The sequence below is a fragment of the Grammomys surdaster genome, unplaced genomic scaffold, assembly GCF_004785775.1.
Source record: "Grammomys surdaster isolate TR1022 unplaced genomic scaffold, NIH_TR_1.0 130, whole genome shotgun sequence".
Taxonomy (NCBI): Eukaryota; Metazoa; Chordata; class Mammalia; order Rodentia; family Muridae; genus Grammomys; species Grammomys surdaster.
The window spans coordinates 24,790,146-24,806,335 of NW_021604588.1; the positions used below are offsets into that span (position 1 = coordinate 24,790,146).

The window sequence follows — 16,190 nt, forward strand, 5'->3', positions numbered from 1 at the left end:
AGAAGGAGAAGGAGAAGGAGAAGAAGAAGAAGAAGAAGAAGAAGAAGAAGAAGAAGAAGAAGAAGAAGAAGAAGAAGAAGAAGGGGACTCTGGGAGTGAAGAGGCCTTCCCTTGTCTCCTTCATAACAAGCCAGGAGGAGCAAGTCAATAAGCAGCATTCCTCCATGGCCTCCTCATCTGTTCTTGCCTCCAGATTCTTGCCCTGAGCTCCTGCCCTGACTTCCCTTCATTATAGACTGTTAACATGAAAGTGTAAGATAAACTCTTTATTCCCCAAGTTGCTTTTGGTCATGGTATTTTATCACAGCAATAGAAACCCTAGCCACGACAGCCACAAACAGATATTTGAAAATTATTCTGATTCAAATTTTGGATGTTATAAGCTTCTAACAAACAAACTGCCAAAATATGATTTATATATTCATTTACCTATGAATATAGAAGGATATTTCTGAAAAGCTTAATGAAGAAGCTTCTCAGGGAATACTTCAGCTCCCTCAACTATTTCATAAGATGTAGTTTTAAACATGTCCTCATAGAGCACTGAAAGAAGATGCAAGAAAATGGAAAGCAACAAGCTACAGAGGCAGTAGTGCTTTTTATTTCACAAAGTGCTGTTCTGTACAAATCTGTTAACACTATCTTCTCACTCCGTGTCACTTCCCAGCGCAAGCTCCAGGAGAACCAAACGGGGCTGTGCTCTGAACAGATCCTTGAGCACACATCATAGGCCATTTGGTTTATTTCCCCAAATACTTGTTAATATAAAAAACAATGAAATAAAAGAAATTATTTGTCAGTTTCTGAAAATTTAGTTCTCATCCCTTTGGTGACACAATAGATTCTGTTTAAATAAACCAAATCAAACAAAAACCCAATCTACTGACCACTGGTTAAAAAAAAATTCTCATTGCCATAATGATATCAACCCCTCTTAAAATGTTATTTTTCGGGCTGGAGAGATGGCTCAGAGGTTAAGAGCACTGACTGTTCTTCCAGAGGTCTTGAGTTCAATTCCCAGCAACCACATGGTGGCTCACAACCATCTGTAATGGAATCCAATGTCCACTTCTAGTGTGTCTGAAGACAGCTACAGTGTACTCATATACATGAAATAAATAAAATAAATCTTTTAAAAAAATGTTATTTTTCCCTTTTCAAAATATGCTCAGCCTCTAGCCGGCGCCATAATTTTAGTATTTAAAGTTAAACCTAAAATATAACAGGCCTATAGAACTAAAACAGGTAACTGCTAAAGGTAATGAAACAGTTAACATTTTTTTTAAGTACATATAACTGTTTTCTATTCATACCCATCTCAAATATTTAAGAGCGAATTTCACTACAAGTATTTTAGGTAAAATTATTTTTAGTAAAGGTGATTTTTAATAGTTTAATTGGTTGCAATTTGAGTAGGTAATTCTGGAAAGATACTTTACTCCATTAGTGAATCTTTGGAGTTTTCACAATGATGTCGTTTGTTTCATGTTAAATATTATGATCAAACACAACCGATGTTTTAGAACTTGGCAATGACACATTTTAGTTCTGGATACCCAGGAAATAACAGTGAAAAACAAAGACATGAGAAAAGGCAGATTCTGTGGAACAACTAACCACAGCTATCTAGGCTTTAGAATCATGGTGTCAAAAAGACAGTTATTCAGATCCCAACAAAACTGGTGTGAGGTCCTGGCTGTTTTCAATAGATTTAAATAAATACCACACCATGCAGTGGCCGGTGTCTTCTGGGCTCCCAAGTTTTACTTTTTTAATGCTGTTATCTTAAATTCACTTTCCCAAAGCCCACCAAACATTATCTGGGAGGTGAACCCACCTTCACCTCTGACCCAGCTCCTGGGTCTGAATGAATATTGTTCCTGTTCTATACACGGCCTGAAGCCTAGTGAGACAGGAGTTTCAAAGCAGCAGGGGAGGAAGAGCAGCAGAAAGAGGAAGAAGTTCGGTGTGACATTATTTTAACTACTTCTGAAGAAAAGCCTGCTCTTTTGATCTTCTCTTCAATTAGGGTATTCCTTGCTGATTGGTATTTACTTGAATTGGTAAGACATTGAACAGATGCAAACAGTCACTCCACATAACCTCTGGCTCTTCATGAGTAATGTCACCTTATGCCAAGAGATTTTCCTAAAAAATGAGAGATGTCATCACATTTTTCCTATAATTTCATTCCTATGTTTATAAATTCTACTCATGATCTTGAATATTAGGGATCCTGAAGAAAGTAACGGAGAGAGAAGACAGGTTCAGACACTTTAGCTGTCTCCATTAACATTCCTTGACAACCCAAATCCCCTTTGGGACAAATTTAATAGATATAATGACAATGCACAAAATGCTGAAGACAGACTGTCAGGACAGGTGCTGCATGGACTGCTCTGGGTAAGCTGAGACCACAGCATCCATCTCAGATAAGAAATAAGTGAATATGTACATACTTAAAATTGTATCCAGTATATTGAACAATATATGGGTTAAAGAAAATTAAAGATTTTGTCCTTTTCAATCTTTTCTTACTATTGCAGTTTTCAGAAATGTTTTACAGAGGAAACCTACTTCAATCAAATCCCAGTTTTGACTGACAGGGTCTTAGTACAGCATAAACTGCCCAAGATGCCTCCATTATGACCTGTGAAAACATGTCAGAAGGGGCTTAGTGATGGAAACAACTCATTTGGATATTTTATAAAGAAATATTTAATGGAGGAATCAGGAGCTTACAACATTGTTGGAAAAGTGGAAGGGCCAGCTCTAGATGGTTCCTGCAGGAATGGCTCCAAAACAAGGAGAAACAGCTACAGGGTGCTCTGCTTCCCCAGCAGGTGCCACAATGAGCTGGACATACACTAGCTCAGTCATCACCCTTGCTCCCACTCAAGACCAGCTAAGGATGCAGACAGAGGGCAGATGCCTTTCCTTGGACTTGCTGGCTGAAGCAGTAGAAGATGGCATCCACTTCACTTTTCCCTTGCCAACCATGCACAAATGTCTTTGGCTGCAGAAGCCAATTAGCAACTAGAACTCTAGGGAATCTCAGACATGTGCCTGTTCCTAAGAGTAGGAAATAAACTAGAAAGAGCTAGGAAGATGGACCCACTGCTGAACAATACAATGTGACTTGACTTTGAGAGAGTCATGGTTGTGCTCAAGTCTACTGTGCCATCTTCAAAATGAGGATAAATGCTTTGAACATGCAGTGTCCTTCATAGGCGGCAGCTTTGGGCAAGGAACTGGATCATGAGGATTCTGAGTTAATGAATGGATCAACTCCTTGATGAATGTTTATGATGGCTTTACTTGGGTGGTGGTAAAAAGAAAGCAGGGTCTAACTGAAGGAAGTAGGTCATTGGCGGAGAGGGGTAGACACTGGAAAAATGTTTCCCGAACTTGTTCCTCTCTGTGCTGGTAGCCATGAGGTGAGCAGTCTGCAGCATGCTCTTGCCTTACACCCAGGCCCAAACAATGGAGCCAGCTGACTCTGTTGAAATCTCTGCAACCATTATTCAAAGTAAGTTCTTCAGTTGTTTTCTCAGGTACTGTCACTGCAACAGAACTTGAACAGACCCAATAAAGAGTTGTGCTGAGGACTTTCAGGGAGACTATACATATAAAACGAAGCCCTGGTTTTAATATGGGGAGTCTGACACCCTGCTGACCCTCATTTGTTTTGCTACTTACATCAAAAGTAAATCTAGAACTCAATGCCATTCTCCAAACACAATGACCTTGGGAAAGTGTTTGGAGAATGTCGTAGGGAGGTGGACCCCCTCAGACTCTAGAAAGTTAAAAGGCATGGGAGGCTAGAGAAAAGTCTAAGTCCACTGCAGAAAAAGATGATGGTGTAAGCCCTTAAGCTTCAGCCTGTTTCTGGCTCACTTTCCACCCAGGCTGACCTGAGTGTGATCCCCAGGACCCACGTGGTGAAAGGAGAGAATCAGGTCCTGAAACCATCCTCTGCCCACCACACATCCACTGCAGCACACACACGCAACTCACCTACCCACTCACACACACACAACTAAATACACAAATGTAAAACCATTTATCCGTTTTCTGTTCTTACCTAACTTCTTTCACTGTTAGTAGAATCAGAATATCAGAGAAAAATACAACCTAAAGGTCACTGGTCTAAATCCTTTTATGGTCATCAGAAACTCAATGCTGAAAATATTTTAGAATTTACATGGCTGGCTGAGATGGAGCTCCTGTCTCTGAACTTTTGGCACTTTTCCTATGTGCACTGGCAATGAGGTACACTCAAGCTACAGCCACATTTCAGTGCTGTTTTAATCTTACCAGTAGCAAAACCATCAGAGTCCTTACAAAGTCATTTTTGTGTGTCCTCACTCAGTAAGTTTCTGAAAAACTATTCATGAAACTAAATATTATATGTGAATTCTGTTATTATCTATGAAATGAACTGCAAATTTTAAACATATTTTAAAAGTAATTTGTAATTTTGGGTTTTGGATTAAAACTTCCTTGATGAAAAGTTAATATCCTCGCAATAATAACAATAAGCAATCACTAAGAAGCTCCCAGGATGAATGACTAAGTATGGAAGTAATCTTTTTTCCCGTGAACATACCTCATAAACATGTCTTACAGAATCAAAGAGAAGCTCTCTCAAGTAAACTATGATAATAAGAATTTCCCATTCAGCATATATTAAAAGTTCAGCAAAGAGAACATTAGTACTATGGCACATACAGAAAATACGTGAGTCCTATCGACATTACATTTTTACATTCAGTGTAATAGTACTATAAGGAAGCCTCGAAACTGTAGTATGCCGAGTTCTAAGACTCTGAAAGGATGTGGAGTGCAAAGCAAGGCTAAACAACAACGAGACACACTTACCACATATGTCAGGCACACTGGTACCTAGGGGACAATTTCTAAGAGCAGAAGACAGACAGCTTTCTGTAGACTTAAACAGCATGTTTTAGAAGCTACTTACCTGGTACTTTCTCTTCCTTGTAAGTATCCCCTAGGCACTTACTGTACTGCCTGGCAAAAAATATCACTCAATCCATGACTACAGACTAACACATGCAATGTAGGAACCATTTGGTTTGACCAACAGATAAAACTGTAGTGTTGTCAATGGCAGTGTTCTCAGCCTCCCTAATGCTGAAACCCTTTAATACAGCTCCTCATGTCATGGGGACACCTAACCATAAAATCATTTTGCTGCTACTTTATAACTGTAATTTTGCTAATGTTATGGAACTGTAATGTAAATGACTAATATGCAAGATATCCAATATGTGACCCCTGTGAAAGGATCATCGATTGACAAGGGGTAGAACTAACAGGCTGAGAACCACTGCTCTCTGGAAAATACAATTAATATGGAACTGGGAACAGATGATGTCCTCAAAGTAATACAAAACATACTTTTTGATGCCAGCCCTTCTCTTCCAGTTTAACTCAGTTATTATTGTATAGGAGCCTAGTCTCCATGGAAAACTACTACTCACCCAGACAAGATAGTGAATAATAATGGAATAATAATAGCAGAATATTTCACTTTATTAAAACATACTCCTTAAAACATTGAGTGTTCTTTTTTCCCCCTCTTATAAAGCACTCTCATTTAAAATAGCATTAACACAGTGGAGTACAACTCAACTGTGAAGAAAAATAAAATTATGAAATATGCAGATAAATGGGTAGAACTGGAAAAAAAAAAACTAAATGAGGTCACCCGAGCTGAGAAATGTAAACACTGAGTGTTCGCCTCAAATTCGGATTCAGCCTCACATCTATTGTTTTGTGTGTTTAACTTAAGTGTGCTAGTGGAAGCAGGAAACTAGAAAGGAGCCTGTGGGGTGCTTTAAGAGAGGGGGATAGTAGATTATAAGTAATACAAAAGTAGAGAGGCAGAATTCTGCAGGTGGAAAGGTTTAAGCAGGGAGTGGTGTGGGAGTATAGGGGAAACCAGGAGAAAGGGGGGATGGAACCTCCCAAAATATACGCAAGCCCGCATGGAAACCTACTATCTCACAAATATAATCATAATTATAATAATAATAATACCTAAAGGGATTGATACATGTGAGATAAAAGAAGAAGGGGCACTTGGGTTAAAAGATGAAGTGGGAATGGCAGTAGCAGGAGGATGAGGAGGATGGAGGAGGAGGATGGAGGATGGAGGAGGAGGACAATGGAGAATGGAGTAGGGAGGAGTCTGTGGATTCCATGGTTTTACCCAGCACCGGATCATATATGTTGCAATTTGAACCTTGCAGGCAAGGTATGCCCACTGATGCAATAGCGACATGAAGGTCTGAATAAGAATGGTCCCCATAGGGCCATCTATTTGACTGCTTTGCCATTGTGGAGTGGCACTACTTGAGAAGGATTAGTGGGTGTGGCCTTGTGGGAGGAAGTATGTAACTAGGGATGGGATTTGAGGTTTCAAAAGCCCATGACAGGCCCACTCTCTCTCTCTCTGCTGCCTGAGGATCAGGATATAGAACTTTCAGCTACTTTTCTAGCACTGTGTCTGCTTGTGTACTGCCATGCTCCCAGGATGATGATAATGGACTAACTCTCTGAAACTATAGCAAGCCCCAATTAAATGCTTTCTCTCGTAAGAGTTGTGTTGGTAATGGTGTTTCTTTACAGTAACAATGACCACGACATGGGGTAAATAATCACTTTCTGGTTGGATTTGAGGCCTGCTCCACAAGAGGGAATTTCATGCCTGGAATTTCATACTGTAATCCTGGACAAAATCTCAGGTCTTGGGTGGAGGGGGGACAAAGGGCCTTGGTGCTCTCAACCTTGGCTACAGAAGCTTCTTTTATTAGTGGGCAGTAGTCAAGGGGGAAGCACAAATGCACAGGGTGCTGAGAATGAAAGACTTGAGTGCTCAGATCCAAACAGGACATCTGTATCAAGGTCCTTTCTCCAAGGCTCAGGGAGCATCAGTGAAGAGAAGGCAGAAGCATGGTAAGAGCTAAAGGATGTGAAGATTGCTAAGAGGCATTCCTCCTGGACACAGTGAGACTCTGCATTCACACACTCATAGTAGCCGTCATACCTGTACAAGATCAAACCAGACAAAATTCTGGCATTGATGGGGTAGATCATCAATCTCCAAGCCTTACCCCTTACTGAGGAGCTATTGGCAGTTGATAATTTCTGGGAGAGAGAGAGGAAGAATCACTCTTTTTTTGAGGATGTGGTCACTGGCAGGAGTCCCATGCTCTCCAGTGGATAGCCCCACATCTCTGTATATACGGGCAGCACTAATTGGACTTAGTGGGTTATAAAAAAGATGCGATTGGGGTGGGGATATTGTAAGGAGCAGGCCCTTAGGCAGGACCAACTCCATTTTGTAATAGGAAACTTGTAAGACATGTCTGGACATGTCTGGTACTTGTAAAGGCAAGTCTGGAAATGAAGCTGTGCTGAGATAACCAGAGACGAATGGTTATCTGCCATGTACGTCATCAGAAACTCCAAATTCAGCATAAAAGAGGAGCCCGTCCGGAGCACTTCATCATACTTGTAGCCATGACTGGCCAATGTGATCCTCTGGACAAAGCCTCCTCAGCACCCGGTCATCAAAGAGTTAATTGAGAGACCTATGCCTCCAACTTCATGGCCAAGCTCCGACTTCAAACTGAGAGACCAATGCCTTCAGCTTCTTCGTGGTCAAGTACCCTACAAGGTCAAATTATCTGGAAGCCACAGCCTGACCCTGCCTTACCAGACTCCGGACCTGTAACCCAAAACCAACATAAGGACTCAGGTCGTATAATCCATGAATGAATGATGTGTCTATTGCTATGCTTATTTCTTTGGTAATTAGCAACTTATTAGCAACTTATTATTTGTGTTAACTGTGCATATTGTTAGGGGCAACCTATAGGAAATGTGACAATATCTTGTTGTAGCAATAGCCTTAGCATTTGTGTTTGTGTTTGCTTACTATGCATTATCATTAAAGAAGTAACTGAACAAACTCTCTGTCTCTTGGCGTACTCTCTTCCCTCTCGAGGAGCTGATGATTTCACAGTCAAATCCAGTATACGATTGATCCCTGAGTGGAGCAGGACCTGTCGCTCCTCTCCCTGCGGGAGATTCAAACCCCTTGCTCATAATAGATAAGAGTCCCTGCTCTCGACAGATATGCTGAGGGAAGACAAGGGAAGAATCTGGGGAAATATGATCATATTTTATAGTATACATGTATGAAATCCTCAACAATAAAAATGCTTTATAAAGCATTTCCCCAAAATTTCTTATTCTGAAAAATTTAAATTGATAGAATTTGTTAATTCTATCAATAAAACTGAACCCCAAAAGACATCATAGTATACCCACCACCATCTTTTCCTTATAAAGATCCTGCTTAAAGTCACATGGCTGCTCCACAAATGGAAGCCTACAGGTTCAGACACTGCCTGGTATAACTCAGTGGGCTACAGCCCAGGGCCTAGGCTCATACAGTCAAAGCTTAGAAACAACTGTGAAATATCAGGCCTCCAACTTAAAATTCAAATGTATTCTAAAATCTGCATATTTACATTATAAAATGTTTCTTATCCAATATGACACAGAGAGAAATGTAAGTCATAATTTACACTTACCCAAGTCACAGATTTTCTCATACTGAAATAACTTAGTGACATAATGCATCTCCCTGGTTTAAATAAACAACACAGCCATTACGCTCCTGAAGTCTGCAATACCTTGTGGGAATTTTGTTAAAAATATAGAGATAATGTGTGATTATAATATGGAAGAAATTAAAAAGCTTGAGGTCATAATTTTTCACTGAGAAACACTTTAGTCTTTTCTCAAAAAGGATGTAAAGTGTAACGAGGACTTTTTTTCTTTTTACTTTTAAAATAATTCTGTGGAAGTTCTAGAAAAATAATTTTGTTTTGTGCAGCAGTACACACTCTATAAAATTGGTTAGAAAGCTCCTCCTGCGTCCTCTAGCTTAACCTGTAAGGAAAAGAGTAACTTCTGTAGTGAGTCTGGACAATGTACAACCAACCATCTAATGCAGTCAACAGCAACAAACGCACAAGACCTGCCTGCAGGAGAGCTTAGAAGAAGTAAGGAAAACACATCAAATTGTCTTGAAGGGCAACTTCCATAGAACAGAAGGGCTTACGTAAACGTGTCTGGTTACTATGCAAATGATTCACTGTGGAAGCAGTGGGGTTGACCATAGGCTTCTCCTGTGCCATGTGCCATGGGCCATATGCCATGTGCCTTGAACAGAAACCATATCCAGGTCATTCACGAGATACTCACAGAAGGATTGTACGAAGGTTCCAGTATCACCGGTAACGACATTTTCCCTTGAAGATTCAACTTTGTTAAATAAAAAATCTTTTCCCCCACAATCTTTTCTTTCTTCATGCGATGGACACCATATAGTCTAAACCTAACTGCATAGTTTCCAATCATCTCGGATTCAACGTGGTTAAATTTGAATGTTTCTGTGAAGACGGGGCACGGTCCTCTCTGGATGCTGGTTTTGGCTCTCTGTTTTTTTATAGGTAGAAGAACAAGGTGTACCTGCCATGAGTTGCCACCTGTCCTGTTATATGTTGGAATGTCTGTGACAGCTGTCACCGTTACCAGAAGCTTCTGTCTTTCAGAGTCATAGTCGAAAGTCACATCCAATGTGCCATATTTAGCTTCTGGCTCTGGATCAAAAGGTTTAGGAAGCTGTGAGGAGGATCCTTGAGCTGACATGTCCTAAGAAAAGTAAATTTAAATGCTTTTAGTTTTAACCCTATTACTTTATTTAGTATGCACAAAGATGTCAATTTCTTTTAGAGTATGACATAAAAATAGTATCATGAGGAATGCATAAACCAGTCAACTACAGGCAAAAGTTACCTTACAGGGCAGAGTAATTGAAGTGGTAAAATACTTCACAATGAAGACATCTTGTGAGTGTAATATTCACTATCACTGTTTTGAGAAAATTGGATATATGTCTGTATAAATTAGAGTTTAATGTGCATATTAATGTCATAGCCTTTGCTTCTGAGGGAGGAGTCTACAGAGAAAAGCAAAGTTCAGTGCTATAGAAAAATATGGCTCAACTTCAGGGATGTCTAAGATGCCTTCAGCTGAAATAGAATATACACAGTAAGACTCTAAAGTCAGTGGAAATGGGAAACCTGAACAGAAGTGCAGAGGGCTGAGGACAGTGTGCATCCACAGTCACTCCTCACATCAGAGGCATGTTTATCTCAGTTTCCAATTAGAATTCAAAACAATTGTGTTTTTCTCACATTCATTACCAATGACATGTCGAAATACACATTTCAAAAACTGAAGAAAGGCTAAAACTACACATGTAATTATGACATGGTCAGAAACTAAGACTATTTTACCAATAATTGTCTCAAATTCCTGCTAGTCTAACCACCAGAGATATCTGGGGACTCTTACTTAGTTACTGACAATCTTAAACCAGGTTTCTGACCTGTAAGGTACACACTATGACCCTTCAAGTATTTAATAAAATATAAATGATTTTCATTTAAAAATTTGGACTACTGTCAGAATGTCCCAAAGCTTCCTAACCTTGGATTTAGTGCCATTCAGAGAGCATACCACCATCCAGTGTCTCTCTTGAATATGCTTATTGTACAGTTTAGCAGATGGAGGCTCACAGAGCTCCTAAGCTCCTATCAGAAACACCTAGATCAACCTTGCAGTGGAAGTGCTTACCTCCCATTGTCTTTCCACAAGCAGGCAAGCAGGTAGTGTGTTGGGTCAGTTTCATCCAAAAGGACAAGGACAGTGCTCTAGGGAATGGTAGCTTTACATAAGGGGCTGGGCCCTGAATGAGGTCATTATGCAAAGCATTGCTTAACTAGAATGTGAATGAAAGAGAAACAAGCTTCTGTGTTTTTCAGTCAACCCAGCACTGTATGCTAAGCCCTATGTGCTAAGTACTTGGTTAGCTAGCTTGAGGCAAAAGGCTCTTCTTCTGCTCTTTCTTCTCCTCTTCCTTTTCTTTTTCTCAAAAGGCTCTTCTTTAAGCCACAAACAACAAAGAGACTGAAGTCTCTGTAAGTTTTATACAGTCCTTGTTATTATATATGGAAAACAAGAACAAGCTTTTATAAAAAGACATTCTTTAAATTGTCTTGTATGTATATGCGGTATGTGTTTGGTGTATGTTGTATGTGTTTGCTGTATGCTGTGGATGTTTGGTTTATGCTGTATGTGCTTGGTGTATGCACATGTATTTGGGGATACATTCACTCAGACACAGAGGTGAGAAGGGTATGTTCGGTGTCCTGCTTTAACAGTCTCTACTTTGTCTCTCAGGGAGGTCTCTACTGAGCCAGGAGCGTGTTATGTTTTATCAGGCTGGCTAGCTAGCAAGCCTCAGCAAGCTTCCTTTCTCTGCCCTCAGCAACAGGGTTGCAGGCACACAGCTTTAAGTGGGTGCTAGAGATACAAACTCATTTCATAATTGTGACTTATAGATTATCAATATATCTGTATTTCAATTTAGTATTTTAAAAGTAGCCTATGACAACAAAGATTTTTAGAAAACAAAAAGTTTATAAGGTCCTAAAACAGCTATTTCTGGATTTTTGTTTCTGACACATTCTAACAGTTCTTATAAATACAGGTGGAACCTTTATATGCTAAAGTTACTGTTCCCATTCTTCATAGAGGTACTAAGAAAACAATCCTTCACTTTAGAAGTATTAGGGTTGCACTAGTTGCAGGAAGCCTTCAATGGAGCTAGTTAATCAACTTGTTACAAGAATTCTCTGATGAATGATAGTTAATATTACAGAGATATGAAATAAACTTGGAAAACATAAACATTTTATAGTAGCCTAGGCTATCAAAATTTCACATTTAAGCATTCATCCAATGTATACTTGATGTATACATGATGATGTATATATGAATATATTTAATGGTGCTATAAAAGATAGGAGTAGAAAACACCGAAAAGTGTTAACATAGCAAGGCCCTAGCTTCTGAAACACACACACACACACAGCTATGTTTACCTACAGATAAGGGAGCAGTACTAAGGTAACAAACTATGAGATATGCCAAAGGTTCATGGACCACAAAGAATACGTGATGGAGAAGGTGAGCATTGGCCCCACAGAGAGATGGAAAGCCTATGCCATGTTGACTGTGGGCCAAGGCTCCATCACCCATTGGTTCTACTTATGAAATAGAGAGGGGTGGGAATCCTGTTTCCCAGGTAGGAAGTTTCTCTAACTAGCAAGTTTCAGTGGTGGGCAAGTATATTTGCCCCTTTACGTCCCATAAATAGCTGTTTGTTGCCAGCTGTGGGCGCCCTTCTCAAATCTCAGTGTTAGTTCTTGTTAGCAGGTGATAACAGAACTGCTGACGAACCGGGACAGAGGCAGACCTAAAGGCCTGTGCACACACACGCTGAAGCAGGTGAGAATACACACACAGAGCACACACTTAGGCAGCTGGTTGTCATTTGCACATTTTACTCTGCTGATTGAGGCCTCTGGGACAGCTTGCCTGGTAGTGTGTCTGGTTGGCACTACAAAGAAATCTTCAAACAACAGCTTAGGTCAACAAAAATGCACAAAGTAGCTATTACTAGCTCTTTTTCTGTACTCACAGGGACCTAGTTGAAACACAGCTGCCTGTTTCTCTCCTGAAGAAGAGATGAGTGAATAAGATGACTGGTCAGACACTATTGTGGTCACGGTTATAATGCAAGGTCACTGTATTTAATGACAGCACTCAAGGAAACTGATGGTACCGTGGCCCATAAAGCTTAACAACTTCACTTTCTTCTACATCAGATACTATATGTCAATTCTAAAGATACTAGAAACTTTAAAGTATTTTTGAAATTTTTGGAGAAAACCCCAAACTGAAGAAGTTCTGTCCAGAGCTTGATCATTGTGTATTAGAAAACTACCTTCATTATTTAGACAGCAGATGCAGAATCACCAGCACAGGTGACATCGCTGTGATAGTGCTGGCCGGGCTGAAAGCTGTTTAAGCTTGCAAAACGTAAAACCTGTCAAAGACAGCAAACCCTACAAGGAATTCTTACATTTGAAGCTTTGGTTTACCTTCGTCTTCATACCAAGAATAAGACAAATTCTTTTTGGATTACAAAGAGTCTTTTGAAATTACAATTATTTTGTTGCTACTTTTACATTCTTCATTCCAGAAAAAAACCAAAAACAGCCAGCAAAACTAAAATTAGGAAATATGAAATTTCACCAGTAAAGCTAACCAGCATTTATTCCTTTTGTACTCTACAGGAAGATTAATTTGAAAGGCTTGTGGAACACTAAATTATCCCTTAACAGTAAAACGTTCAAAACAAAAATCATGAAATCCCAACATTAACAAACAGGAAAATAAGTCCAGAATGTTCTACATAAAATATTTAAGAAACAACAGTGACCCCTGGCTGCCCGTCTCTAGGGAAGGACATAGAGTACAGGCTGCAATGCATCTTAAGTCTGTTAGATAAGGTACTAGAAGCTATAAGGGATGAGACACCATAAGACTGGTACCAGGAGAGAAAGCGTAGGGTTTTAACCTCACAGATCCTGCTGGGAACCACAGCACTTCTGCTTACTTCAGGGCTAAGGACTGCTGTGCTGTCGCTAGGGACGTCATCTTCATATCCTTTATTGTGATAGCTCTCAGCCTCGTGACCTGTGCTCCCTTCACTGGGGCACTTGTTGAAAGAACACCGTGGGCTGTTGCTGCAGTGGGAAATCTCACACTTGGCATCCCCGATTTCTGAAGGTGTGCATGAGAGGTGAGGAGAACCACTATCGTCTTGGTAGGGTGGAGGCTGCAGCTCATCCAATGGAGGTGTCCTCCTCATTCTCTGAATGCAGTTTCCTGACAAGGACAAGAGTGTGGTCATTGTTTCCAATCAGTTTCAGTCCTGTAACTGCAAACAACTTTAAAATGTGAAGTAAATACTCAACAGCAAAAACAGTTAAAATTCGTAAGTGAGTTTTCTCTTTCCTTAATCCAGGCACAGAAATAAAACCACCTAGCTTTCCACTCTCCTCTCACATAATAAGATCAGGGAAAAATAAAAGCCATATATTGTTATGAACCTTAGAAAGAAACCTGATCAGAACTGTCTGTTGACTGAGCCTCTCTCCCCAAGCATTCCCAGTGCTATGTGGAATTCATAAGTTCCCTTGCAATGGATGGCCTCTTGAGGGGGATATAAAAGCATGGTGGGTAAAACAAATGAACTCCATGACTTTCTCAGTTACGGGGATAAATTCAGCTTAGCACTTTTCCACATCTACTTGGTTTTAGAACCGTAAATAAGCCATGTTCAGTATCTGCTCAAGTCTCCACTTCCAGGAGTGATATGAAGCCGCATTTTCTCCCTCAATTAGATTGTCTTTTAATTTTTTTGCTTTAATAATCTGCCTCATCTTCAATTAAAACTAAACACATCTATAAAAATAGATAAGGATGGAGGCGATGTTCGAGCGTCTCTGCCAGTCAAAGATAGTTGGTATATCTAGGTTGGGTATGGGTTACACTTCTGATTGTATGGGCATCATGTTATTAAACATTACCAAACTTATAAAGCCTTTGATTAACATTTTTTAAAAAGTTACTAATTAAAAAAAAAAGGATGAGGAGGGAGGGTGATAGAATACATGTGACAAGAAATCAGATGAGGAAACTAGCTGGAGGAAGAAAGGGAAGGAGCAGAGGGAAACAAATCAGAACTCTAAAGACACATGTATGAGGATGCTGTAATAAAACTCAGTACTTTGTATGTTAACTTAAAATACTAATAAATAAAAAAAAAGCAAGAAGGAGGGGGGGATAGGATAGGGGGTTTCTGGGGGAGGGATGGGGAAAGGAGATGGCATCTGAAATGTAAATAAATAAAATATCCAATAAAAAAATCTTAAAAAAAGAAAATAGATAAGAGATTGACACATATTATACATTTTATGATCTAATAAACATAGTTTTAAAAACATGACCATTTTTCCATTTTCTTTCTAAGAAATTAATCCCTCTTAATTCTCATCTACCCTCAAAATAATGGATTTATTTATTTATTTATTTATTTATTTATTTATTTTTGGGTTTTTGAGACAGGGTTTCTCTGTGTAGCCCTGGCTGTCCTGGAACTCACTCTGTAGACCAGGCTAGCCTCAAACTCTCGAACTCAGAAATCCGCCTGCCTCTGCCTCCCAAGTGCTGGGATTAAAGGCGTGCACCACCACTGCCCGGCCAAAATAATGGTTTTTGAACACTCCAAAATATATTAAGTCTAGATGCTATGGTATATGCATATATTGTCACTAATACACACAAGTGAGATAAGAGAACTAGGGAACTGTATAGCTATTCTGGTCTCAGTTTACAATTTAAGTAGATAAGGTTATGTAGATAGATCCAGAATTCAGTGTTGAATAATAAAGTTAAGCACTGCTCCTACAGCAGGTAGTTTAAGTAAAACCACTATAGAGATCAGTTCAAATACTCAATATAGCGCTTCCTTAAAATTGACATAAAAATGAAAGCCCCTGTGTAAAAAATACCAAAGTCCTCATTCAAAATAAAACATATTAATGCCTTAACCATAAATTTACATAGTTAATCAAAAGTCCCGATTTTAAATAAAGAATTGTACCTACTGAGGCTAGTACACTAACTTTAAAATGTTATCAAAACAATGCAGTTGAACCCAAACTAGAGAGGACCCACTAGTTACCACAATCACGTGGCAGCCAAGACTGTAAGAGCCCAGTGGCTTTGCCCAGCTGCATGGCACAACCCACACAGGGAGCCTGTGCTCCCAGCAGTGCTCCAGCTGCATTTGCTAACGGCTCATGCAGAAGGTTTCAGCCTGGGTGCCTGAACTGCTTTGGCTTTCCTGATAGAGAAGGGACACTCAATTGGCATCTCCTCCTTTATCCTGCTTGAGGTTCAGAAGCCACATTGTGACTGAAAAGTGACAAGCTTGAGAAAGAGCTCTGAGGAGAAGCAAAATCAAAAACAAACAAACAAGCAAACAAAAAACAACGATAAAAAAAAAGTCATCCAGGAGAGCCTGGGTATCAAAAACATTACCACAGCTTTTGAAGACCAAGGAAGACAAACTGACAAATTAAAAACACGAAAGTAAACACCATGGCTTC

The 16,190-nt window shown here is 39.7% G+C and overlaps 1 protein-coding gene across 2 annotated transcripts in view; it reads right to left on the minus strand.

Annotated features, from left to right (window-relative positions):
• Syt14 (synaptotagmin 14) overlaps positions 1–16,190 on the minus strand; it is a 91,368-nt gene that overhangs the window by 25,295 nt on the left and 49,883 nt on the right. For both annotated transcript variants that reach the window (XM_028760346.1, XM_028760348.1), the window contains exons 3-4: positions 13,631–13,902; positions 9,304–9,753 (exon numbers count right to left, since the gene is read on the minus strand). In XM_028760346.1, coding sequence (XP_028616179.1) covers positions 9,304–9,753; positions 13,631–13,902 — 722 coding nt within the window. The remainder of the gene's footprint in view (positions 1–9,303; positions 9,754–13,630; positions 13,903–16,190) is intronic.